Below are 25,417 nucleotides of genomic sequence, written 5' to 3' on the forward strand. Positions count from 1 at the left end.
CCGGTTATCCACATTATACATGCAATAAAAAACATGCATGCGATAGTAATTGAGTGATGCACTACTATATTGTAATTTCTTGAGATAGGTCAAATGAATTTAGTTAATTATAAAATAAATCATGACTTAAAAAAATATACAAAACAGACTTTATTTGTACATATAAAGTAATTTCTAGGAATTTTCTATCAACCAATATAACTAAGCAATATTATGAAAAGGTAAGGATATCATGAATATTTAGAGAATTTATTATAGCTATTATATGGTTTATATTTAATATTAAAATATTATAAAGTAAATGAACAAAGAAATATATATATTTTAGCACACAAAAACTGGTCTATTAAGGGCACCCTTTATTAGTAATGTTAAGTGTTTAAAGTCTCAGATATTATTATCAGTAGGCTTAAAAAGTATTGTTTCAAGAAATGAATAAATAGTTAATATGAATTTTTTAGAGAGTAAAAGAGATTTATCAGCTAATTTATTTATTCAAAATAGAGAAAATAATTAAGTTTATTGGATCAAAACTAAATCTATTGTAATAAACTCAAGTAATGGTTAATATTGATAAGTGAAAGTAGGAAACTAAAAAAAGAAATAAGTTCAGACCATTGCTTATTGTATTGTAGCCTTTCGTCTAATTTTCAGCATTATTTGATCCTTTATCCATTGTCTATCATGTGGAATGTACTTCCTATTTGAACCATCACGACTAAAATATAAAATTACTGAGAACTAATTTGTTAAAGTAATAAGAATGGAGAAACTTACACAAGCATGCAGATATCGTAAAGTGAATTGATGTATTTAATAAGATCATCTATACTGTAGGTAACCTCTTTTAAACTTGAAATGGCACATTTAATACTTTGTTCATATATTTGGCAAAGTCCTAAAGGAGGGAATTAAAGAAAAAGTAAACAATGACTGTGTAAGTTTTCATATTAGGAACAACAAATAGAATTATGTAACTTTACCATCAATGGCCTGACCAACTGAATCATAATCCATATAGGATCGAGTACTAATGTTATTAGAGTACTGTATCAGTAATAATGTATGAAGTCCTTGTTTTTGAGACATCTAAGTACTGGAGGAAACAAGTAACTATTTATATTAGAAAATGACATTTCCAATAGGATATACATGAATATTTCTAACTTGTAAATAGATGTCTAAGTTAAATTACAAAAAAAGACTTACTTTTAAAATCCCCAATAAAGTTGACAGTAAAGTTATTATTTAAGGAAAGATGAAGCTCTTTTTTTTAATGGTGCAGGTATAAAATGGCGGTAGACAAGGGGGGATAGTGTAGCTAGTGGTAAACATAGAGTTGGGACTCCTGAATATGCCTTCCTTTTCTAAAGTAAAGTAAATTTAAGGTATGTCCATAATACCTACCTCTCATACATAGCGAATGTTAATGCGTATATAGCAAGCATGTAAGAGATATCAGGAAAAATAATCTATAAGTAGGAGAACCCGGTTCAATTTCATTGTTATACACCTATTATTACCTCAGTAAGTATACACCAGAATCTTTATTTTGCACAAGATATTAAATTAATTGACAATCTCGTTAGAAATGTAGACTACTTTAAAGGAGAACCAAGTGAGTAGCTTATTAGCAGACAGTAGTACTTTAGACGCGACGGCTTTGTGGGTTTTTATTGTCAGTCTATTGCAGATAAGCGGTTTTAACTAAGGTACAATCTGATAATAAATGCATGGAGTGTTTTGATTGTATAGCTAAATAAAGACAAAAGATAAGCGTCTTTTATCTTTTATTTAAAAGTCAATAACAAAGAGGGGAAAATATATGTACAGAATTTTATTATAGATACTCATTCAACTTTTATATAGAATGCGAGTGGCAAGTTTAACCATTCCCAGACCAACACTGAAATATAATGATTGGAATCATGTATCACTTGTAATTAAGGGTTCATCAGGGCCTTATATTATTAGCAGTTGGCCATTTGCATTTCCTCGATTTAAATATAAAGAAGATGAAATTTTAGATATTTGCATTTATGTCTCAAGAAATGTTGATGATCTGTATTCGGGTAGTGCAGAAATATATCAAATAATAAAGTTCCCCTGTATATTACTTAAAGATCTAGATATGTATGGTAAAAAACAATGGATATTGGGACTTAAAAACAAGAATGATTGTACTAATGATTTACTAGCAGAAAGGCCAGAAAATGCGGTGTGTATAATAAAGGAAATGGAAGAAATGGCTAGAAGAAGTTTTACTATACCTAAAATATATTTAATATTCTGTTCATGCAATAATACAATTGTGAATATTGAAGAACAGTTTAGTGATTACAATGAATCATTTGAAAAAGTAAATATTAAATGTTTATCTAATAGTGATACTGGGGATAATGAATTAGAAAATAAAGTAGATAATATGCATCATGAAAATACAAATACTCTATTGAGTGATAAGATAGAACCGGATGATTCAATTTCAAAAATATCTGGTAAAACTTCTGGTTCTAATAATGTAGCAAGAACTAATTTAATCAAGCAAAATATTTCACATAATAGCATTGATATATCTCATGCAATTGCAATGATTCAAAAACATAGAGAAAAAAGTTTGGTAAATCTCAAATTTCCAAATAATGATCAATCAGATAGGGTTAGTAATGAATATGAGTTTCATCTGTATAATAATGAACAGGATATAGGTCAAGATAAATGCGACACTAATACCGTTATTAGTAGGATATTTGAAGGTATAACACAAAAGCTAGGTAAAGTTTGTGATTCTAAAAGTGTAATTTCAAGAGATTATTCATTAAACACAAAAATATTACTAGAGAAAAAGATTACTCAAGAAAAGCTACTACTGTTACAGTACTATTTCTCAACTTGGCGTAATAGGGTGAAACAAAAACAATTAGTTAAAAGTAGTAGAATAAATACTGAAAAAATTAAAGGAATTTGCAAAATTTCTAATATTATTGATAATAAGGGAAGTTTTCTCAAAATATTTACTTTAAATAAATTAATTCACAATTATTTATTGAAAAAAACTGAAGATATACATAGAGAAGAAATAAAACATTACATGGAAGAAAAAGAAAATTTAATTTTAGACTTTGAAAGGAAACTAAAAATAATTATTTTTGAGAATGAAAATAAGCAAAAAGAAAATAAATTTAAAGTAGAAAGGCTTATGGAAGATTTATCTATAGGGGAAAGGCAATATATAGATGCCATGAATAAACTAGAATTGGTTGATACTCTAAATAGAAATATTCAAAATGAGTTAGAAAATAAAAAATTGGAAAATGAGAGATTAATTAAACAATTTAAGGAGCTAAAGAGCTGCCTGAGTAAATCAGAATTATTGTATGAAAAAGAGCGTACTATTTATGAAGAGAAATTGAATTTAATAACCAAAAGTTATGAGGATCTTATGATAGAGTGCAATAATCAAAAATCAGAACTTAATAATCTTAAAGAAGATGGAAAAAGGGAGAATTTGCAACAAATTGAAGAAATAAAATTATTAAAGGAAGAGCTAGATAATTTGAAGTTTAGATTAAATAATGAAATTGAAGAAAAAAATGCAGTTGAATTTATAAAGAACAAATTAGAAACTCAAATAAGCGAAAATAGCAAAATAACCCAACTATGTGAGGATAAACTAAAGAAAAAAATTGAAAATATGAATAGAGAATATGATTTCTTAAAACTTAGATGTAATCAAATGGAAGAGGAGATGCAAATTCTACATGTAAAAAATAAAGATTTATATGATGAAAATAATACATTAAAATCTACTAATAATGAATTAGAAAAAGAAAAAAGTTCATTATTACTATCAGTATATGATTTAATAAATCAAGTGGAAATAGAAAAAATTGAAAGAATTCAAGAACTTGAAAATTCTAGAATTTTATTTCAAAGTATCAATTATAGTAATGGAAGTATATGTAATCTTAATATGCAAGTAATTGATAATGATAACAAAAAAAGGTCATATTCCTCTGATTCATCAGATAATAATGATTTATTACTAGAAGATTTAAGAAAATCATTTTTTGAAGAATCTTCAAAAGATAATGCTAAAAAAAATCTAAATGAAAGTGTTGATATTTTTGAACAATCAGGTAAATATTCTGAAGATTTTACATATAATTTAGATGATTTAATAAATCAATATAAAAAACTAAATGAGAAATTTATTATATTACAAAATGAGTTACACAAATACACTAATAATTGTTATTGTCTAAAAAATAATAAGTGGAGTATAGTAAGTAATATTGTACAAGTACAAATAATTGATTATAATGTAGATAACTTGAAAAATTTGAAAATAAAAAGTAATGAATTAAAGATGAAGTTTAATAATACTTTAGAAGAACTTAAAAAAACTAAAAGATTATATCAGCATATGAAAATTATTAGAAATAAACAAACACTAACTATTAACCAATATATCAGACAAAGAAATATTAAAAGTATCATATATAATAAAAATAGGAATTTTAAGTTAAAAAGAGTCAATGAGTTGTCTTTAAATATACTTTCATATGATATTCAACAAATTGATGATGGAACTTATTCAGAAAATATTGATCTACCACTAGGAAGTAAACGACCTGAACAACTTGAAAAAAGGGTGCAGTTTCTTATAAAAGAATTTAAAAATATTCAAAATCTAAAAAATTGTGATGAGATTCAGCCATGTATTAGAAAACAATTACTCAATGAAATATCATCAATAGATGAAGCAAGCTTTATTTTTGAATCAGTAGTTGAAATGCTTAAAGCAGCAATAACAGTAATAAAGCCACCAAATAAAGAAGATTTAGATGAACCATTAAATAAATCAATTGAATCATTAGATTCATTAGATAAAGCAAATGTAATTTCGTCAAATACATTAAAGGAGATATATAACACTACAAATAGTACAGATCTAAGTCATGAATTAAACAAAAATAATGTTACTAATCGTAATAATAATTTAAGTGAACCGAAATATAATATGAATTCTAGTGGATTATTAGATACAAATCAACCAAATTCATTAATAGCACGTCAAAAACATATACTTCAACCAGTAAATTCACAAATAACACCTATAATATATCCAAAAACTACTCAGACACTGAAAAAATCAGCATCTAATCATATATATCAAAATTGTGATATGATTAGATACCAACATATCCATACAACAAATAACTCTAATCAAATAAACCAATTTCCTATAAATCCAATTATATCAAATACTAATGTAAATTTTGCTGATAATACTAAAATACCAAGACGTTATTCATCACTACCAAAATATTCTTTTAGAACAACAGTAAAATCTAATATTGTTGAACAACAAAATAATATGACATATATAAATCGTCCATATATACAAAATACTAATACAACTAGTTATAATTCTAATGTATGTAATTGGAGAATATGAAAAGAAAAACATACAGAAAAAAAATATTATTATTAAATATATATTTAAGAAGTTAGATTATTTACTATTTTTTCAACAACAAATTTAGCATATTCACAGTTACACCTTTCTTTAGGTTCTATTTGGAGTAATTGAAAAATTAAATTAAAAATATCAGGAAATCTGTCTTTCAATGGTTTAAGAGTATCTTTTAATATATGAAATTGACATGAAATATTTAATAGTTTATAAATTTCATTACATACAGCTACTTCATTTCCTCCAAAAAAAATTGGTAACCATGTATTAGTATTAGCTTTACTAAGGTTACTCCTTGTATTATAACCTAAATATGACTTATTTCTGAAATTTTTACATAATATTGTGAATAATTCCAAAATAATTACTCCAATAGTCCAACAATCAACTGCATATGGACATATCAATTTATTATTGGTATTAAAAGAAAGAAGTTCAGGTGGTTTATAGTATAATGTTGCAACATCTATTGTAAAATTTATACCATTATTATTTCTAATTGTACGAGCTAATCCAAAATCTGCAATTTTAACTATTTTTGTATTTTCATTGAAAAGTATATTTTCTGGTTTAAGATCACGATGTACAATACCAATGCTATGAAGGAAATTCACAGATTTTATAATTTGATATGATATATATATACCGTCAATCAGATTCAGATTATTTGCGTTCTTTTCAATATATGACTGTAATGTAGAACCTCCATATTCATATACAGCACATATTCTTTGATCACAAACAACTATTTGTTCTAATCTAATAATTCCATCGAAATTATATTCATGTAATTCTTTGAGTAATCCAATTTCTCTCAATATACTTGGATGTATTCCTTTATTTGTTAGCTTTTTATCAAAAACTTTTATAGCATAATATTTTGGTATTGAAAGTTCATAGGTATATTCTTTTTTGCTAATATATTTATTATTTGATCTTAAATTATAATTTAAATTATTTATATCTTCTCTATTACTGGTAATTTTTGGTTCTTTATTATCTATCTTTACAGCTTTATATACGGTGCCATATGCTCCTCTTCCAAGAATATATAGGAGTTTGTATTCTCCATTAATAATACATAAGTCATCTAATTTCATACTTAATAAAAAATAAATTCACATAATGTTAAATATATTAATAATATCTAGGTAGTTTAATTAAGTAAAATAATTTTTTTTTAAATTTCTTCTCTTTTCGAGAATATGAAATAGTATTAAGTATAATATTAATATAATCAGTCATTATAAAGATCATATATTAGTATCTTTCTATTTTTTTGCAATAATATGTGGAATATTTTCTTTATGATTCGGAATACTTTAGAATATTGAAATATTAAAAGAATATTACAGTTTATTGCTATAAACGGAAAAATTAAATAATAGCGCTATTAAGTAAATTTCTTAATTTATATAAAATGACTATAACGTACAAAATATCCCTCTATAACAATACTAAAAGACTACTATTATGTCATAAATGTTTGGATACAGTATCTTAAATGATATTAAGATAAAGCATGTATATGAAGCTGATGATAACTTATATAATTTATTAACAAGGAACTTATACAGATTACGACTTAATGATGATATATTAATGGATCTATTAGGTGAAAATGGTGTATTAAGGCCTGGAGATTTAATAGGAATAGCTGGTAAAAGTAATTGTGGTAAATCTTTATTATTAGGATATATAATGGCTCAATGTATACTACCAAAGGAACTTGGAGGACATAATTTGTCAGTATTATATATTGATACAGATAATAGTTTCTGTATAGAAGTTTTTCTAGAGATACATTTACTACCTACTATTGAGAAATACTATGAAAATTATTATCAAATAGATGAAGATCTAACCATTAATAATAAGGATATGCTTATATCTAGTTTAGATAATTTCAAAGTTGTTAGTGTATCAGATATATTAGATTTTATTTCAATATTACGTACAATAATGACAGATAATACAAATCCAAATATTATAATTATAGATTCATTAACATTTTGGAAAATTCAAAATAGTTCAAGCATATTTGAATATACAGTTAGCCAAGATAATAATAATAATAATAATAATAATAAAGATAACAATATTAAATATAATGAAATATATACAAGTAAATTAAATTCTTATTTATTTGGATTAAATGCATCATTAAACACTTTATATAATTGTAGTATGCACCTATTATCTAGTATAATTGATACAATGGGTGTTATTGTTTTTGTAACCATTGATGAGGAGTATATCACTAATAAGAAATATAGAAATATTTTAAGCAAAAATTCCATAGAAATTTTGAGTAATCCTGATTTGAATGATTATAATATGGAATCACATTATAATATTGAACTTCCATTATCTAATCGTTCAAATAATGAATCATTACACCTACAAGATTCTAGATTAAACAAGGTTACAGTGAGATTTCCAAAACTTCCACCTGGTATATTTGAAACTATTAGAATACAATATAAAGTGAACAATTTAAATTTTAAAAGGCTACTATGGATAACTTGTACTGATACAAGAGAAATAACATCTGCACAAACTAATATTCCAACATATTTTAATTGTATAAATGATAATAAGAAAATGAACTATATGATAGTAACTGATTCACATGGAATGAATTTGTTAAATTAATTTATTTATAAGGTTTTGTTTATTTGTTAAATATAATATTCTTATATTAAATATATAAATTTTACTATGAAATATTGGCCTTTATAAATTGTAATATTTATTATTTATATAGATAAGGGATTATTTCATTATTTAAAAAAATAAGATATTATCTAGTAAATTATATATAATATTAATAAAAGTCATAAAAATTTGATTCTACCAAACAATTATATACACTTTACAAAGTCATTTTTTGTAATATAATTTGTCTTTATATTATGATGAATATTTCCTTTATTATCCTCAAACATATAACTTTTGCCACAGTCACAGCATCCAATATGTAGTTTATTATAGAAGGTAAATCGGGAATCTAGTTCATTTTCAATAAAATCAATTTTGGTTCCAAACAAAGTTGTTAAAGAATTAGATTCTATTATTATTGGGACTTCTATATTTTTTGCACCAGATTCATCTTTAAAGTTGATCAAACATTCTTTATTTTTAGTTTGATCTTCTGTATTATTGTAAAGGTCATCAAACAATAACTTATAGGAGTAGCCAGAGCATCCACTTTTAAGTAAAGTTAGACGTATAGCAACATATTTCTTATTATGTTTATGTTTATATTCTTCTAACATATCTTTTAATTTGAGAAGAGCTTTAGATGTTATAGATAGTATATCATTAGGAGTTATTTGTTGTTCACTGGATTTAGTAGATAAATAGGCTGTCATCGTTTTCATATTTGTTATAGTTGGTACTTTTCTATATAATATTTTTAGCTTGTCTAAATTAATGATATAGTTATTGTTTAATATTTTTGAGTATTGATTGTTTATATTTGTTTGTAACAACCTTCTGATACACATATTATACATTTCTAATAGTAGAAGTGAAACCTCAAAAAGTGCACTATTATATTAAAATTGACCAAGATCAGTGTATAATTATAATGATCTTGGACTTTACAAGATATTTGTATTCTGATTTTTTAAATAATGTATAAGCAGGGTATAGTATCCATAATATATTAAAGATTATTAAAAGTAGGTGTCCCTAAATATACCGCTATTATATTATCTAAAAATAAGTTAATTATTCTTTAATATTACTATAAAGATTATCATTATTACTAATAGTAGACTCGTTTGCTTTATAGATTAATTTCTGTAAATGAAGTTGAGATTTAACTTCTGAAAATTTAATTTTGGAAGAAATTTGTCCATGGCTCATTACATATATGTAATCACAGTATTGTATAGATTCTATATTATGGGCTATAATAATAACAATACAATGTCTAAAATACTTGTTAACTAGATAAGGAATAGATATAGATGATTCTGACTTATTTTCGATGGTATCTCTAGGATGATTTAAAACAAACTCTACTGTATTTGTATCTTGTAAACTACGAGGGTTCAATTCTTGGTTATATGAATATTCATCCATAATTGGGGGTTCATCAATTAATATTAGACGGTAATTTTTTGAATTAAGATATAATCTAAGAAAAGCAAGAATTCTTATTTGGGATATATTAAATATTTGATTTTGATGATTATATAATTGACAAATAGCCTTATCATTTGATGAATAACTTCGAGAGTATGCTAAGTTAATATTATCATTCATAATTTGAGAGAAAGAATTACATGAAGCCACTGAGTTTAAACCATTTGGTAAATCTTTAAATAAATAATTGAGTTCTAACTCATCAATAGCATTCCATATATTGGAATCACTATATTGATCATAAGGATCTATATACTTTCTTATAGTCCAATTATTAATTATGACACAATTTTGAGGAATAAATCCAATAATATTATATTGATGACAATAATTGGACTTTATATCTATGTTACTTGTTAATTTTTTATCTATATCTAGAATTTGATTAATATTCATATGTAATAATGATAAATCAATATTATCTAATAGTATTTTACCAGAGTCTAATTCATAGATCCCAAGAATGGAGTGAATTAGAGATGATTTCCCAGATCCAGTTCTACCAACTAATCCAATATGCTGTCCAGGAAGTATATTCATATTAATATTTCTCAAGGCTATTTTGATCATATATCTATTATCTGTATAGCTCATTGTTGCATCTTTTATTATAAGACCATTAGAAAAATTTAAAGAATCTTCGTTTATATTTGAGTTTACAGATTTTTCACTACCTTTTTCATCAATTTCTAGAGAACTACTGCTTGTATTGTTACTGTCAGTTGTATTTCTATCATTCTCCATACTTAGACTACTTTTAGTAATTGAAGTATTGTATTTTTTAAATTTGATTGATGGATTCACTTTTTTATGATAATATTCAATTTGCTTTTGTAAAAACTGAAATCTTTGAATTGAACACATGTCCATTTCTAAATCAATAAATTTTTTATTTAGTCCATTAATAGTTGATGGAAGACCAATTGCAAAAGATAGAGTAAGACCAAGAAAACTAGATACAATAGGATCAGGACTATAACAAGCAAAACCAGATATATAACAAGGCAATTGAATATCTAGTATTCTAGGTATTGTAGGTAATAGAAATATAATAAAAATAGTAAATATTCCCAAGAGTAAAGTTCTGATCTGTCCCCATATACTAACTCCATAACTAAAATAAAATATTTTTAATAAATTTTTAAGTATATGTGATGTATAGTTTTGATAGTAAGAAAGTTTCATAGTTCTAATTATATCAGATCCTTTTATTATAAATTCAGTTTGATTGCATAGAAGACCATATGTATTTATTAATAATCTGTAATTCTCCCTAGCCTGTATTCTAGTAGGTTTGAATATATATTTAATATATATATAGGTAATTATAGGTATTAAAAATAAAAAAACTGGAGTACTCCAAACTATAAATACCATAGATATAATAAAGGAAGTAAATTGAAATGTGATATTAGAAAATGATATTTTGTTGTCAATAATTGAAAGATCTAGTGAAAAAATATCTACAAGAGATTTAATATTGATACCATCATATAATTTTATAGGAGCTTTTAGTAATTGTAAAAGGATATCGTTATGGATTTTAATGGAACTTGAAATTTTAGCTTTAAATTCAAAGTATATACCAATTAGCCTAATTGTTATTGTTACTATTGTTAATATAAAGAATATACTCATATATTGTAAACTTGTAGAGAAAGAATTAAAATATAAAATTTTATCAAGTTTATCTTGAAATAAAATTAAGCTGGTTTTATCTTGTCCACTCCAAATAATTGCAATGATATAGACAATATTTGTACATAATGCAAGAGAAATAAATATAGAAATAATTAATGTAAACATCATTCTACCATAAAATAATTCTATGAACCATTTATATGTATTCAATTTCACATGACCAGTGAGTTCTGTAAAATTATGATATACTGGACAGAAATATTTAGAACTTCTTATTAATTTTGAAGAAGCTTTAACTATAGCTTGTCCAAGGGTGGAATTACTTACATATCTTAAGGGTATAATAAAAGAAGGTGCAAAAGTATTTGATTGAGGAAAATAATTAATGAAAGTATTATCATTTTCATTATTTTCATTATATAGCTCCTTTTTTGTTTGATCTTCAATACTTTCACTAGTAAATTGAGATTTCATACTTTTGATTTGAAAATTTGGACTTATTGGTTGACTGTTTAATGGTTTATATAAATTACATGTCTTTTCAGTCTTTGTATATTGTTCAGCTTTATAATTCAAGTCTGTATTTCCTTGTTTTTCATTTCTTAGATCTTCTGGAGTATCTAATATTGATGAATCTTTAGATTCTAAGTAATTTCCGATGTATACAGAATTGTGACCATATTTAGGGACTTCTTCATACTTTTGACCAAAATTGGAGAGAAATTGGTGAATATCATGAACTTCATAAATTCTACCCTGGTTCATATAAAAAAACTTAAATTCAAATGGACAATTCCCCAACATTTTATCCATGTATCTATCCAAAAAATGTTTCAGTGTTGTAGTTGTCATAGATATCACACTTGAAAACTCTTTAAATTTTGATATTATAGAGTTGTAGTGATCTGATCTATCTTCCGATTCTAAGTAAGGATGATCGGAAATAAATAATTCACTGAAAATCTTTGTAGAGGTTTGAGGATCAAGAGATTCAAATATTGAATCTAAACAGAGTAAAAATTTATTATTACTTTGGTTTACATTTCTATGATTTATTATATCATATAAAAAATGAGAATTATCTTCAAGTTTACAGTATTTATTAAATTTTGAAGCAATACTATTGTCAAACAAAGGATCAATATCTGGTGTCCCTTTATTATGTATATTAGTGGTAGATTCATTTATATTTATATTATTATCTAGTAATATATGAAAATCACGGGTACTCTGAAGAGTCTGATTACTTTGATTAGTAGAATGAAGATTTCTATTTCTATAGATTTCATTTATATCATCATGTTGAATGTCTTCAATTTCATCATTTTCATAGCAGTTATAATTATACAAAGCTCTAGCTAAAGCTACACGAACTTTCTGCCCATTACTAAGGTTATTACCATATTCATCAATCATATGTAGATCTTTCAGTGGCCAATTATTAATGTCTGTCTCCAGTTGACATACCTTTAGAACATTTCGAAAGCTAATCTCATCAAATTTACGACCAGCTAATATTACACTTTTTAATGTACCATTTGGTAACCAAGTTGAAGAGGATACATATTGTATAGGCAATTGCAATCTTTTATTTGCAATATAGCTTATACCCTTAATACGGTATAGACTTCCAATTATTGAGTCTAATAAACTTGTCTTTCCACTTCCAGCTTGACCAAAAATTATACCAATTTGGCCATATTTTATAGACAAATTAATATCTTTCAAACAAGGTGATATGGTGAGATGGTATAAAGAGGAATAATCTTGAAGGTGTAAAAAGTCATCTTGAGAATCATTAAATTTAAAAATTGAACGTTTCTGAAATACCTTTTCTTTTATTTTTGAAGTAACTTTTTGTAATATTATAGAAGATGTTAAACTAGATAAGTTTATCAAATTCATTTGTTGATTATCACAGTCAGTTGTAGAAGATTTCATAAAACAATCAAGTTGTTGAACATCTTTATCTTCTAATCTATATTCTTCACTTTTTATTTCATTATTTCCAGTATGAGATTCATGATGAATATTCGTTTCTGATATTGTTCGTATTTCCTTATCCTCAACATCTTTAATTGGAATATCATCTAGACCTCCAGATAATAAACTCCCACCTAACTGATGTAAATATCTTATTTCCGGGTCATCGTACATTTCTCTAGAAAAGCTTGCATTGTTATAATAGATAGCATATTCATCTGTGTAACGTTTATTATTCTCATATATAGAATTGTTGATATCTGCTAATTCAATATTACTACACAGTATATTCCTCTCATCTAAAGATATACCTTTATTTTCTGAATTACAAATTAAAGGATATTCATCAACTTTTGAGAATATCAAAAGTTGAATTCTACTCAAACTGATCCAGCCCCGTACTGTAGCACCTAATTCTTCTGGTATAGAACCAGCTGAACTAAATAAGGTATCCAGTGAATACATTATAGGAACAGTAGCAACTGTTGGAATAATAAATTGTCCAGTAAAATTCTGAAATAATAGCCCTAATACAAGAAATAAAATGGCCTGTGAAAATAATAGTGAGTTGTTTATGAAGAATAATGAGGCTGAGCTCCACCATAAGTTCAAATATCTCTGATGCATTTCCTCACCTCTTAGGTTAATTAATGAGTTATACACAAAGTCTTCCCAATTCAAAAGTTTTATTATTCTAATATTTTTTAAAATATACCTTAATTCTTCTAATCTTCTATCCTTAACCTTAAGTAGTGGTTTTCTTAAATATCCACTAAATACTTCGCACCCTATTCCAATACTGATTAATATACATAATGAAGTAATACATAAAATTATTGAAATATTCAAAATTCGCAACTTGTCACCATTGACATTGGATACTGATGATGTTAATATGTATGCCATCATAAATCCTGCAATTAGTAACCTGAGAGGAAATAAGAATAAGTTTATTAAGCTAACAAACATTTTTGAACAAGGAAATAAATCTGCCATAATCAAATTATACATATCAGCACTCTTTATTTTAATGGGCGTGATAACATCTTGTACCTTAAATAATTGACTTCTCATTTTATGTGGAATTATATTCATTTTCTGCCTATATTGAGTGTCTATTTTTTGTTTTAAAGAATTTTCTGATTTGACTTGTTTATCTTCTTTTAAATATTTATTCAAATTCCTAGATACTTGTGTTTCATTTATAGAAAATAAATTATTATATTTATCCGTGATCAAATCTTTTGTTGTAATTTCATTTATATCCTTATTATCATCAACTTTACAACTAAATATTTCCAAAATTCGCTTAAATAATGAGTATCTTTTTTTATGTATAATCAAGTTCATTTTAGATACAAATGGGGGATTTAACCTAGTATTAAATTTACGTGATAAATGAATTCCACCAGATCTTCTTAAACCTCTCCATAACAAGTTGATTGCCAAACTAGTATAGATACGAAATATATATTTTAATTGCAAAAATGTTGCATGAGGTAATATTATTGTAGTTGATATTAGTATAATGAATACAGAAAAAAAGTTAATTAAAGAGTTATATTTATCTTGTATAGATAAGGGTCTTGGCTTCTGTAAATCTTGAATAATTCTTGTAATTACTAAACTTACAGAATACTTTATACCATCTATTATAATAATTGAGAATAGGCAAAGTATTAATAGTGGATAATAAGCTCTTAATATTGCCTTAAATAAACTTGGTTGCCTACCATTATTCAATGCCAATATTTCTTCTTTCTTTAAAGCTCTTGATAGGTGTTCCCCAATTTTAATTACATCCTCTGTTAAAGGAATATCTGGTAGATCATTACTAGAGAATTGCTCAGTTTTATAGGACTTGATATAGGGACTCATAAATCCAAAGCTTAAGTATTTTAAAGAAAAATATTGAAACCAATGTCTAGGTTTATATATTGAATTACCCCTCATACTCTAGTAAATTTATAGTGGTGTGTTGTATTTAGATTACTTAATTCAATATCTATATATTAATAGCTATTAACAAATACTCAATATAAGAACTTAGACCTTTTAGTACTAGTCAAGTATACCTAGTTTCATAATCCTCCCAAAAGGTGAGAATACAATTTCTAATCAAAAAAAGATAAGATATACTGGGTGATGTGATTGATACTGGCTACAAATTGATGTATTGGGCGCAAAATTTTTAAATCTAATAAGTTATACTAAATATCTCATTATCTACATTTAAAAAGTGCAATATATGATTTGAGAATTAAACTACTATGAAGCCTTCTTGGTAAAAAGTTATTTTTAAATATTTAGAAGTAGCTAGTCCCTATTAGCTTATTGCAGAAATAGAGAATGTTTTGCATCCTTATGATTTTTGTTATGTCTCAGTGCCGATTCTGACAAGATATCAACTCTGCCAACAAGTCTTAAATCAGGCAAGAACTTGTTATCATCTGTAAACAAATCACATAGTTGGAAAATTTCTTCTCTATAGTGACAATGCCTCAACCATGCAAATAGAAAATCTGCTGGTGGTAATACAGATTGAAGATATTGTAAAAACCCTTCAGACCATTCCAATTGTTGTAGTAACTGATTAAATATTAATTGCTCACACAGTACTGTATTTATTTTTGCTTCAATAGCTATTTGTAACTGTCTCATTGAATTTTCTAGTAGAGCATATATACGTTGTTCTACATCAAACATATTTGTTCTAACATCATTATATATAATCTGCTGTGACTCCAACTTTTCCAACAATTCTATCTTTCTTGAATTCAAACACGGATGTGGTTTATTATGCCTTTCAAGTTGAGCTCTATATGCACGACCAATAGGCATTATAAGAGAAGATGTACTTTCTTCTGTATGAGCATGAGCTGGTCTACATAATCTACACATCGGTACATTACATAATGTACAAAACTCCTCTAAGTTGTCCATTGTATGAACTGGACAACAACCAGATGCTCTCGGCATTTGATTAACTGGTATTCTTACATGACGACTTACTAGTTTATTGTGCCTATGTAATCTTTCATCACATGAATCACATAATTTAGCTGTATCCGCTTGACACCATAATATTGCAGGAGCATCTTGGCACTCATCACACCATGGGACTGCAAAAAGTTCCGGAATAGATGAATCATATTCAAATTGAACTAAGTATTGGGGTACTACTTGTGAACTTTCATAAATTATATACTCATGACGAAATGTGTGTTGAGGTAATACTCCTGTTGTTAAACATAGTGATCTTGTCAGATTTAATTCATTTTCAGCTGATAGATCATTTCCATTATTACTTTTTATTTTTGAATTTATAATTGATGGGGGATTAATTTGTCTATTTCGTAAGAATACTGTATCATATTCCGAAGATATCTGGAAATGGTTCCCATTTGCTTCTTTTTCACTATTTTTAACTACTGAACATCCAACACCAACTTTACATAGAAAATATTCAAATAGACGTCTAGTGGTCGTAAAATCTGAGTGTGAATTTGGGAGAAATGGTGAATTTGATAGTTCAATACTTGCGTCAAGATCCTCAGTACAATTAGATGATTCATTTATAGTAGAAGGTATACCTGGTAATTTAATATTTCCTGATGTAAACTTCATGCCAGATGGTGGTATTTTAAAACTACGACGACATACATCCTGAATAGAATTATTTAGATCTAATTCATTGGTGTCAACCCAACAATATAATACTAAGCGACCCTTTGTTCTTCTTTCAAATGCTGCCTCAGCAGAAGCTACATTTATATGCCATATTTGCTGTACTAAAGATCTAGATGAACGACAGCAAACCTGCAAATAATGTTCTAATAGATTCCACTCTTCAGTACCACGCTGTACAGTATCAAGATCTCTATCTGAAATATGTGTTACTAGTATATCTCTTGACATTAAAATCTATTTGTATGGAATATATAACTAGAATCCGGTATTATCTAAGTATGCAAAGATAATATATTACAGAAGTTGTATTTTGAAGTAGTCTGTACAATATTAAAAATTATCTCTTTTCTTCAATACTTTTTATTTCTCCAATATATTCAAGCAAATATTTTATGTACTTTTATATATTCAAAGTATCATTTTCCTATAATTACACAAAATCACATCACATTATTATAAATTTAAGCCATTCCGCTAAAGGCGCCAACAACTTCAATCTTAATATTTAACCACAAAAATTTAGATATTGGGAGGTATTGCACCTCCTAAGCGGCTTCTAGAAGCTTGAATGTATGTTTTTGGTGATGTGTAATTATTGCTTGAAGGAAGTGCTTCCAGTGGAGTAATACTATACTCATCTTTGTTGAACATCGGTATGTCTGATAGTACACATGTGTAATCTTCATCATTCTCTAGTTCACTGTTAGAATTTGTCTCTGGCACCTGTTCCAACATATACACAGACTTATCAAAGTTATCTACCACCTTTGTCTGATTTCGTATACTTCTAAAAGGTAAAGTAAATCTTCCGACATTATTTTCAGTATTATCTATATTTAATTCTGTCTGATTCATATCTAAAAATGTAGCCAATTGACAGATCCTAAGAATTGATTGACGACGATTAAATACTTGATTCTTAACAGGTGAATATTCTAAAGTTTCTTCTTTTGGAGCCATATTCATTATATCTAATAATCTAGTACTTGAAGGTGATGATAATGCAACAGTAGCAGTATCGTCATGGTCAGAATCAGAGTTAGAATCAAAATCCAATAAATCACCCAGTCGATTGTTATTCAATGTCTTATTTCCCTCAATTTGAATATTTCCATCCTCTTCTTTATTGACTAAGTATAATTGTTTAGAATTAACGTTATCTTCTAAATTATCATTCATGTCTCCTTTATTATCCTCTGATAATATCAATTTAGCCTCATTTAACAATTCAACATTAGAATCAGTATTTTTAATATATTTATTTGAATATTTAATTGGACAAGGCATTATATTTGGAAGTTTAGGATTATGATGCACAGTTACTTCATTGACACTATTTATAAAGTCAATATTTTCCAAATTTTGCTTAAATGAATCGTCCTTATTCTTTATATTACACATATCTGCTATTGGAAAATCTGTAGTATCTATTTCTTTATTAACAAATACTTGCTCATCATTTTCTCTTGAATTTCCCAATTTATTTAGGCCACTTTTCTTTTTATTAAACATAGGCTTCAGATTTAGTTCTGCAATTATTGAATTTGGAATAAGATCTCTTATAGAAGATGGTTTTGTAGACTTCAATGTTGAAAACTTTGAAATACCAAGCAAATTAACATGATCTTCATTATTCGACTTAGATGTCACCTTTTTCTTATTTTTTATAGACTTTCTTTTTATTGGTGATTGTATACTAAAATTACTATCTAGCTGCTTTGGTGGTGTATTATTCTCTTTATCAAGATCTTTAAGTACTTGATTGTAATTATCCAAAAAATCCACAAAGACCAAAGTGATATCAGACTTTTTAATATTCTTATTATTTAGTGGTAAAAAAGTATGTATATCACTAAAGTAATAGCATGAAGCAATATACTTTTGTAGTAATTGCCTAAATATATAACAAAGTGACACCATTTGATCATACTTCTCACTATAAAAACTATTCATTATCTCCTTAAACTTATCGCTATGCCCCTTGCATAACATATTAAGTAATAAACTTTGGTCAGTATCCCCACTTAATTCTAACCATGAAAAAATCAGATCTGTTGCAACTGTGTATATAGATGATATATTTCTTTCTGATGATTTCTTTAGAATAGATACCTCTTCACTAGTAAATAATTCACCCAAAATAGATGCAATAAAATGTAACAATGTTCTGCCCTTCTTATTTGCAACTTTAATATTTTGCAAATTTTTCAGTGATGAAATAGGGATATATTTGACGATAGATTTCCTACTATCCAAATCTTCCTTATCAGTCAATTTTAATTTATTATAATTGTTTATTTTATCTAATTTCTCATTAAATATATTGCGAGACTTAATAATTGTTTGAAATAACAGAGGTAACTTTTTATGATGTAATAAGAGATCTAAACCAGCACTTTTTTCTTGTATCCATTTATAAGACTCACTGTATAATTGATCAAATGATGTTTTCAAAATCATACACTCAAGTCTACGTGGTAAATTAGGTATTAATGATAAAAAATATACAAATTCCTCTTCTTCAAGTAGAGGAGTATTTGGATTATCATTATGAAATTTAATTACTTGTGTTACACAGTCTTTCCAAGTCTCGTATTTAACAGGATTTTCAATTGGATCTGGAACAGTTTCTAACAATAAATTCATTCCTTCTTTATCTAATGTACATGATAAAATCGAATTTTTAAATGAATTTAACCCTTTCTTTTCATGTTTTGGATATTTCTTTTTAAAATAATTTATTGTTATTTGCAACATTCTACTTGTTTTTGAATCAAAAACACTATTCCTCTCATTAACATCCTCGGAATTATCTAAATTTGCAGGTAATATTCGATTTGTATTGCTAAAGTTACTATTATTATTCATACATTCCTTTAATTCACTATTAACATCCCCACTAATCCCCAAATCTTCTGTTTTTATTTCCCTAATAAACCATTCATCAATCATTTCCTCCGATATATTTGGAATATCCACTGATACAGAAAATACAGAAGAAGCTAATACTTCAATCTTTTGTTCACCATGTATAATACCTGATTCACCATTTAGTATACTCTGTACCTTATTCTTAAATTCCGAAAAATATTCGCCTATAGAATTAGATTCTACTATATCATCATATCTTAGAAAATCTTCCCTAATACAACCCCATTCTAAGGAACTTCTTGTACCTTTCTTTTTAAGTGGACTATTTATGTTACCACCTTTTAAATTAATAAATTTATTACTTGAAGTCATAACCTGATTTTTCATAAACAAAGCTTTACTTATAGATGGTGGTGGTGGTAATGCCTTACCAATAGGTATACTATTTGTTTTCGGTATAGTTGGAGGTACTTTACAAATGACTTTGGAAGAAGATCCAATATTTGAGGTATTCAAATTCTTAATACCATTCAATTCTTCTCCATATTTTTCTGATAAATTAGAACAGTTAGATTCATCATAAATTTGATTGTGATATTTAAGATTTTGTCCTAAATCATGACAAATTGAGACCTCATTCTTTACAATAGTCAGTTCAAAGTGTCCTTTACATATATTATTTGAATTATATGAACTCACTATATCACATACTCTTGGAAATATATTTACATACCCTGCAGCTTCTTGTTTTTTATCTCCATTTAAATTTGAATTAGTTTCCAGAGGATTTCCCGATATCCAGGTGTCTCTTTCTTTTAAAATACTACTTACATTATCCATTAGCTCTAAAACTAATGACACTAATTCCTCCTTATCAAAACAAAGTAATCTATCTTTTGTAATCTGAATCATTTATAATTTATTAATTTAATTATAAACTATCTAAATCCTCTTTTGTGGGGAACAATCCGAAGTATACACACATACATACACACATAATATATACAACCAATGTAAATATTTATAAATAATTTCAGGTGAAATTGATATTCATTTAATTTCATAGAAAAAAAAATCTGCATAATTATTATAAATTTAAGTATTTACATTTATTCAAAATTACGCCATCTAATTATATAGAATACTATATACAACTTATATCAATCTGATTTATAGTCTAAAATTATAAATAAATAGTTAAATTATAAAATATTGACGATATTTCCAATATTTAAAAACTTTCTAGATTAAAACAACTTACATTAATAATTGAATAACTTGGTATATCCATATCTACTACATATTCTATTTAAACCCTATTATTTATATATTTAGACCTTATTAATTTCATGATATTATCCAAGGTATAACTGAATTTTTAAAGTTTTATTAAGATCAAATTGACTATAATATAAACTATCAAAGAAGCCTTGATTATTTAATAGTGACTTATTCTTTCTTAGTTATAATAATCCAAAATTTTCTTTTTTCTTTTAAGTATAACTTCTCTTTTAAAATTCTTCGAAATTAACTAAATCTTCAAAACTCCTAAAATCTACAAAATTTTCTATTTTATTACTTTTTAATTGATCACCTCCAACTTCTAAAAAATGATCTACTTTTTTGTTATCCATATTTTCGGAATTTCCATCTTTGCGACTTATTTCAAGTTTTTCTGAAGTATTATATAATTTACTATTCTCCAAATTAATATTTCTATCCTGAAAATTCAAATTTATTATTCTTTTAGATTTGTCACTATTATCCCGCATATTTAATTTATATCCTTTATCATTAGATTCACTAAGTAAACCGGAAGATTCACTATTAATTAATTTCTTATGAGCTGTAATTAAGGCTGAATAGAATGATTCAATTTCCTTTGCATTCAAATGCAAATTAATATCAGTTTTATTGAAATCAGAAGTGTCTAGATCTTTAAATTTCTCATTAGTCCTTATCTTATCCATTACACGTTCTAAAAGTAGAATTAGTTCAACATATTCTCTTTCATGATTACTTTTTTTATCATCGTTACTATTTAAAATAGGATCTGCTGATAATAATTCGTTATCCTCATTTGTTTTATAGTCAATATCAAGTTGATTATCTATAGAAGATTTTAACTTCTTTTCTCTAAACCAAAATTTTGGATATTTAATTGAATATTTTATTATATCCCAAAAAGCTAAGGATAAGTATTCCTGCATATCTGCTCTTGAAAGTGTATGATATATCCATTCAACCACTTTTTTTTGTACATCATCACTCTCTATTATATTTGTTAAAAAATTACCTGTGTTATACTGAATATTTGGATCTCCTAAAATATGATCATTTATAATATTTTTGCACCATATCTGAGCATTATCATAAAATATATCATGATTGATTGCATTAAAAAGTAAAAGTGCAGTTTTTTCTGTAACCTCCGTAGATGTTGTTATATAATCAATAATTTCATCAACTGTTCTATATAACCAATTTTGTACTATTTCACTATTTAATATTTTAACTAATGATTCTGTTATATTTTTATTCTCAGATAGGGCCTTATTCAAAAAACTAAAACTCCTCTCTTGAATATTCTCGTTATTTAATATGAAAATAAAAAGCCGTTCCAATAAATTATTAATTAGTTTTTCAAATTCAGAATTCACCAAAATTCGACTGCACTTTTCTAGTATTGTATCTTGATTTATCTTCTTTATTTCATGTAATGCATAAAATGATGTTCCACTAAATATCAATAAAGTCATCAAAATAATTGAAGATCTTTTCACGTTGAAGGAATTAACCCCTCTTATTTTTAAATAATTTGTTCCTTTTTGTAGATGATTTCTTAGCCTTGTAAACTTAGACAAGATTCTATCATTAAAAATTATATTATTATCTAAATTTATCTTCAATACCTTTCCAAATTTAAAATATCTTCCAATTGTTATTGATCTATAATTTATAGTCCTTAATTGCTGTATATTACACATAGTAAATCGTTTGAATATATCCCTGATAGGCATTTAATATAATATTAATATTACTTTAAAACCATAAAATACATATCTCATAAAAGAATACCCCAATTCATTCCAATAAAAATCTTGAATATTACTATTTGAAATATTTCAATAATTGTTAATTAAATATACTATCAAGTTTTACTATTTAGAGAATCAAACCAAAAAAAGACTATAAGGCGGGTCCCTTTGCAGTACCGGTATAGATGCTTACGTGTATAACATGACACTATTTTTTTCTGAAGAGCTCTAAGGACTTCTCTACTTTCTGAGTATGAAAAGGAAGTTAGAAGGATTATCAGCTGTTCAAATATATGATGAACTACTGAAGACTCCAAAAAGTTCTTGGACTCAAATGATTTCCCAACTACCAGCTACTGTGAAAAGTGACCTAGTTCAGATTTTATCAAAGAAGAAAAAAGAATGTACAGGAAGTTCAGATAATAGCACATTGAAATCTAACTTAAGTACTAATACGGCTCATATTTATGAAGTAAAATCACAATCTTTGGAAATATCTAATAAAGTTAATACCTCTAATGAAGTGAATAATGTTCAAGATAATAATATAAACTTATATCAAGAAAGTTTAAAAGAGAAGGAACATATAAACCCGGATAATAATTATGATTTTACAAAAAAAGATAATTTAGATAATCAAAAATTAAAATTGTCATTTCAAGAACCTTGTAATACTACTACTATTGAATTAAATAAAAAATTCTTAAACTTAAAGGTATCAACATATTCCCCAATATACCAAATAATATCAAGGGCAATGTATATTGCAGGTGATGATAGAAAGATACTAAAGGATGCAAATAATGATGAAATAACGGTCAAATGTGTGCAATCATATCTCAATATTTGGATAGCCCTTGTATGGGATAACCTTACTTTATCTAACTCAAAAATTTCAGGTAAACTTAATAATAAAATATTAAAAAATCTTTTAAAAAATTTATATAAGGAGGAAATTGATAAGTTAAATTATGATTATTTAATTAGTAAAGTAGCTCACAAACATTTTGTGACAGGGAGTAATGTAATTAGTCCAGTAAGCTCAGTTGAGAATAAAGATATTTCAGTTACACAAGATATAGAAAGCATTACTTGTAACTTAAGTACACTGAGTAATACTATAAATACAAGATTTGAAAATCGTCTCAAGCTTCGTGATATTAGAACTAGGAATATGCCGTCAGATTCTTATAAAGAATTTGCACTACTTCGTGAAAAAAATTTCCGACCTTCATTAAATACCTTGCATGATTGGTTAAATATAACTTGGAATACTACTTATAACAGTGGTATAAAAGATTCAAAGATTACAGATATTCCATCTGGTTGTTTACAGATATTCAGTTTTCTTATTAATGATATAATATCATCAATTGTTGAAGATGCACTTCAAGTAGCACTTTCTGAAATAAAGTGTGAACAAATTTTAAATGAATATAAATCAAATGAATATAAATGTAATATAAAAGAAGATTCATTTATTAAAAGAATAAATGAGTTAAATAAAATAAGCTCATCAAAAAAGTTTGATGACTTATTAGAATATTACAAGAATTTAGAAAATATCAAAGGATCATCAAAAAATAATATGATAGAACTAAGAATTGATCATTATTTAGCAGTAATTATTAATAAAATAAATGAAAAAGATATCAATTTATTATATAATAGTTGCAATCCAACTAAATCATATGAATTAACTTTGTCACACAAAAATAGTATAATTGAATCTACAGTTATAATTAATAGAATTTCTGAATTAAATGAAGTTTTAACAAGTCAAATAATAAGAGGTAGCTCAAATTGGTGTATTAGTTCCTTTAAAAAGTATGGAATTGAGGATGATAAGATCTCAGAAAATTATCAAAGTGATGATGTAAAACAAAAAACAGATGAAGTTAATGATATGTTTGATGCTATTTTGGAATCTGCAATAAAAGATTGTCCAATAGATAAAGTTTTCCCAATGGTAAGTTTAAAATAAACATTCAAAATTTTGAAATTTGGAGTATGATATATTTTATTAATTATATATAAGCTGTAATAATAAGTAAATTTATTCAATTAAACTTTTCATCCACTTTTACTACTGAAAAATTATACTATTTACACTTTTATAGGGTATATCAGATAACTTTGGAATGTTTGCTTTAACAAGATTGAGGCGTTGTATTGAAATTTCACAAGATCCAGAAGATTTAACTAAGGTAAGTTTTATTATAATTTAAATTATTATTAAATACAATACATAAACTAACTTATATTTTTTAATTAAAAAAAAAATTATCTATAGATTCTTAATACTATTTTTAATGAATGGGAAATGGATACTAGCAAATCTGAAGATGATAAAAGTATTGAGATACAGGAAGCAAAGTCAATATCAATTAATCGCGTAAAACAACTTAATAAATATATGGATATAGCACATAAAGTATTAGCAATAAGCAATCTACTAAAAAAATTTAGTGAAGAAATGATGTAATTTAAATAAAAAAAGTGATAATTTTATCACGCTACTTATTATGTGTAAATATTGGTATATTCATAGGTATAGTAA

The 25,417-nt window shown here is 26.0% G+C and overlaps 10 protein-coding genes across 10 annotated transcripts; 3 read left to right on the forward strand and 7 right to left on the reverse strand.

Annotated features, from left to right (window-relative positions):
• Positions 1-621: 621 nt before the first annotated feature.
• cand_002700 (uncharacterized protein) lies at positions 622-1,089 on the reverse strand (the record flags this gene model as incomplete). The annotated part of the gene is made up of 3 exons (XM_067210518.1): positions 622-718; positions 778-898; positions 984-1,089. 3 exons carry the CDS (start codon positions 1,087-1,089, stop codon positions 622-624), a joined length of 324 nt encoding a protein of 107 aa, XP_067067785.1.
• Positions 1,090-1,870: 781 nt separating this feature from the next.
• cand_002710 (uncharacterized protein) lies at positions 1,871-5,461 on the forward strand (the record flags this gene model as incomplete). The annotated part of the gene is made up of 1 exon (XM_067210519.1): positions 1,871-5,461. The coding sequence occupies one exon, from the start codon at positions 1,871-1,873 to the stop codon at positions 5,459-5,461; it is 3,591 nt and encodes a 1,196-aa protein (XP_067067786.1).
• A 44-nt stretch (positions 5,462-5,505) lies between these two features.
• cand_002720 (protein kinase domain-containing protein) lies at positions 5,506-6,579 on the reverse strand (the record flags this gene model as incomplete). Its single annotated transcript, XM_067210520.1, has 1 exon — positions 5,506-6,579. The coding sequence occupies one exon, from the start codon at positions 6,577-6,579 to the stop codon at positions 5,506-5,508; it is 1,074 nt and encodes a 357-aa protein (XP_067067787.1).
• A 382-nt stretch (positions 6,580-6,961) lies between these two features.
• Positions 6,962-8,134, forward strand: cand_002730 (uncharacterized protein; the record flags this gene model as incomplete). The annotated part of the gene is made up of 1 exon (XM_067210521.1): positions 6,962-8,134. One exon carries the CDS (start codon positions 6,962-6,964, stop codon positions 8,132-8,134), a length of 1,173 nt encoding a protein of 390 aa, XP_067067788.1.
• Positions 8,135-8,343: 209 nt separating this feature from the next.
• On the reverse strand, positions 8,344-8,862 carry cand_002740 (uncharacterized protein; the record flags this gene model as incomplete). The annotated part of the gene is made up of 1 exon (XM_067210522.1): positions 8,344-8,862. The coding sequence occupies one exon, from the start codon at positions 8,860-8,862 to the stop codon at positions 8,344-8,346; it is 519 nt and encodes a 172-aa protein (XP_067067789.1).
• A 352-nt stretch (positions 8,863-9,214) lies between these two features.
• cand_002750 (ABC transporter family protein) lies at positions 9,215-15,211 on the reverse strand (the record flags this gene model as incomplete). Its single annotated transcript, XM_067210523.1, has 1 exon — positions 9,215-15,211. The coding sequence occupies one exon, from the start codon at positions 15,209-15,211 to the stop codon at positions 9,215-9,217; it is 5,997 nt and encodes a 1,998-aa protein (XP_067067790.1).
• Positions 15,212-15,589: 378 nt separating this feature from the next.
• Positions 15,590-17,176, reverse strand: cand_002760 (B-box zinc finger domain-containing protein; the record flags this gene model as incomplete). Its single annotated transcript, XM_067210524.1, has 1 exon — positions 15,590-17,176. One exon carries the CDS (start codon positions 17,174-17,176, stop codon positions 15,590-15,592), a length of 1,587 nt encoding a protein of 528 aa, XP_067067791.1.
• Positions 17,177-17,467: 291 nt separating this feature from the next.
• On the reverse strand, positions 17,468-20,731 carry cand_002770 (formin homology 2 domain-containing protein; the record flags this gene model as incomplete). The annotated part of the gene is made up of 1 exon (XM_067210525.1): positions 17,468-20,731. The coding sequence occupies one exon, from the start codon at positions 20,729-20,731 to the stop codon at positions 17,468-17,470; it is 3,264 nt and encodes a 1,087-aa protein (XP_067067792.1).
• A 599-nt stretch (positions 20,732-21,330) lies between these two features.
• cand_002780 (uncharacterized protein) lies at positions 21,331-22,839 on the reverse strand (the record flags this gene model as incomplete). Its single annotated transcript, XM_067210526.1, has 2 exons — positions 21,331-22,091; positions 22,116-22,839. 2 exons carry the CDS (start codon positions 22,837-22,839, stop codon positions 21,331-21,333), a joined length of 1,485 nt encoding a protein of 494 aa, XP_067067793.1.
• Positions 22,840-23,110: 271 nt separating this feature from the next.
• Positions 23,111-25,342, forward strand: cand_002790 (uncharacterized protein; the record flags this gene model as incomplete). Its single annotated transcript, XM_067210527.1, has 3 exons — positions 23,111-24,826; positions 24,978-25,064; positions 25,151-25,342. 3 exons carry the CDS (start codon positions 23,111-23,113, stop codon positions 25,340-25,342), a joined length of 1,995 nt encoding a protein of 664 aa, XP_067067794.1.
• Between the last annotated feature and the right edge of the window lie 75 nt (positions 25,343-25,417).

Source organism: Cryptosporidium andersoni, assembly GCF_001865355.1.
Source record: "Cryptosporidium andersoni isolate 30847 chromosome Unknown contig_61, whole genome shotgun sequence".
NCBI classification, from domain to species: domain Eukaryota; phylum Apicomplexa; class Conoidasida; order Eucoccidiorida; family Cryptosporidiidae; genus Cryptosporidium; species Cryptosporidium andersoni.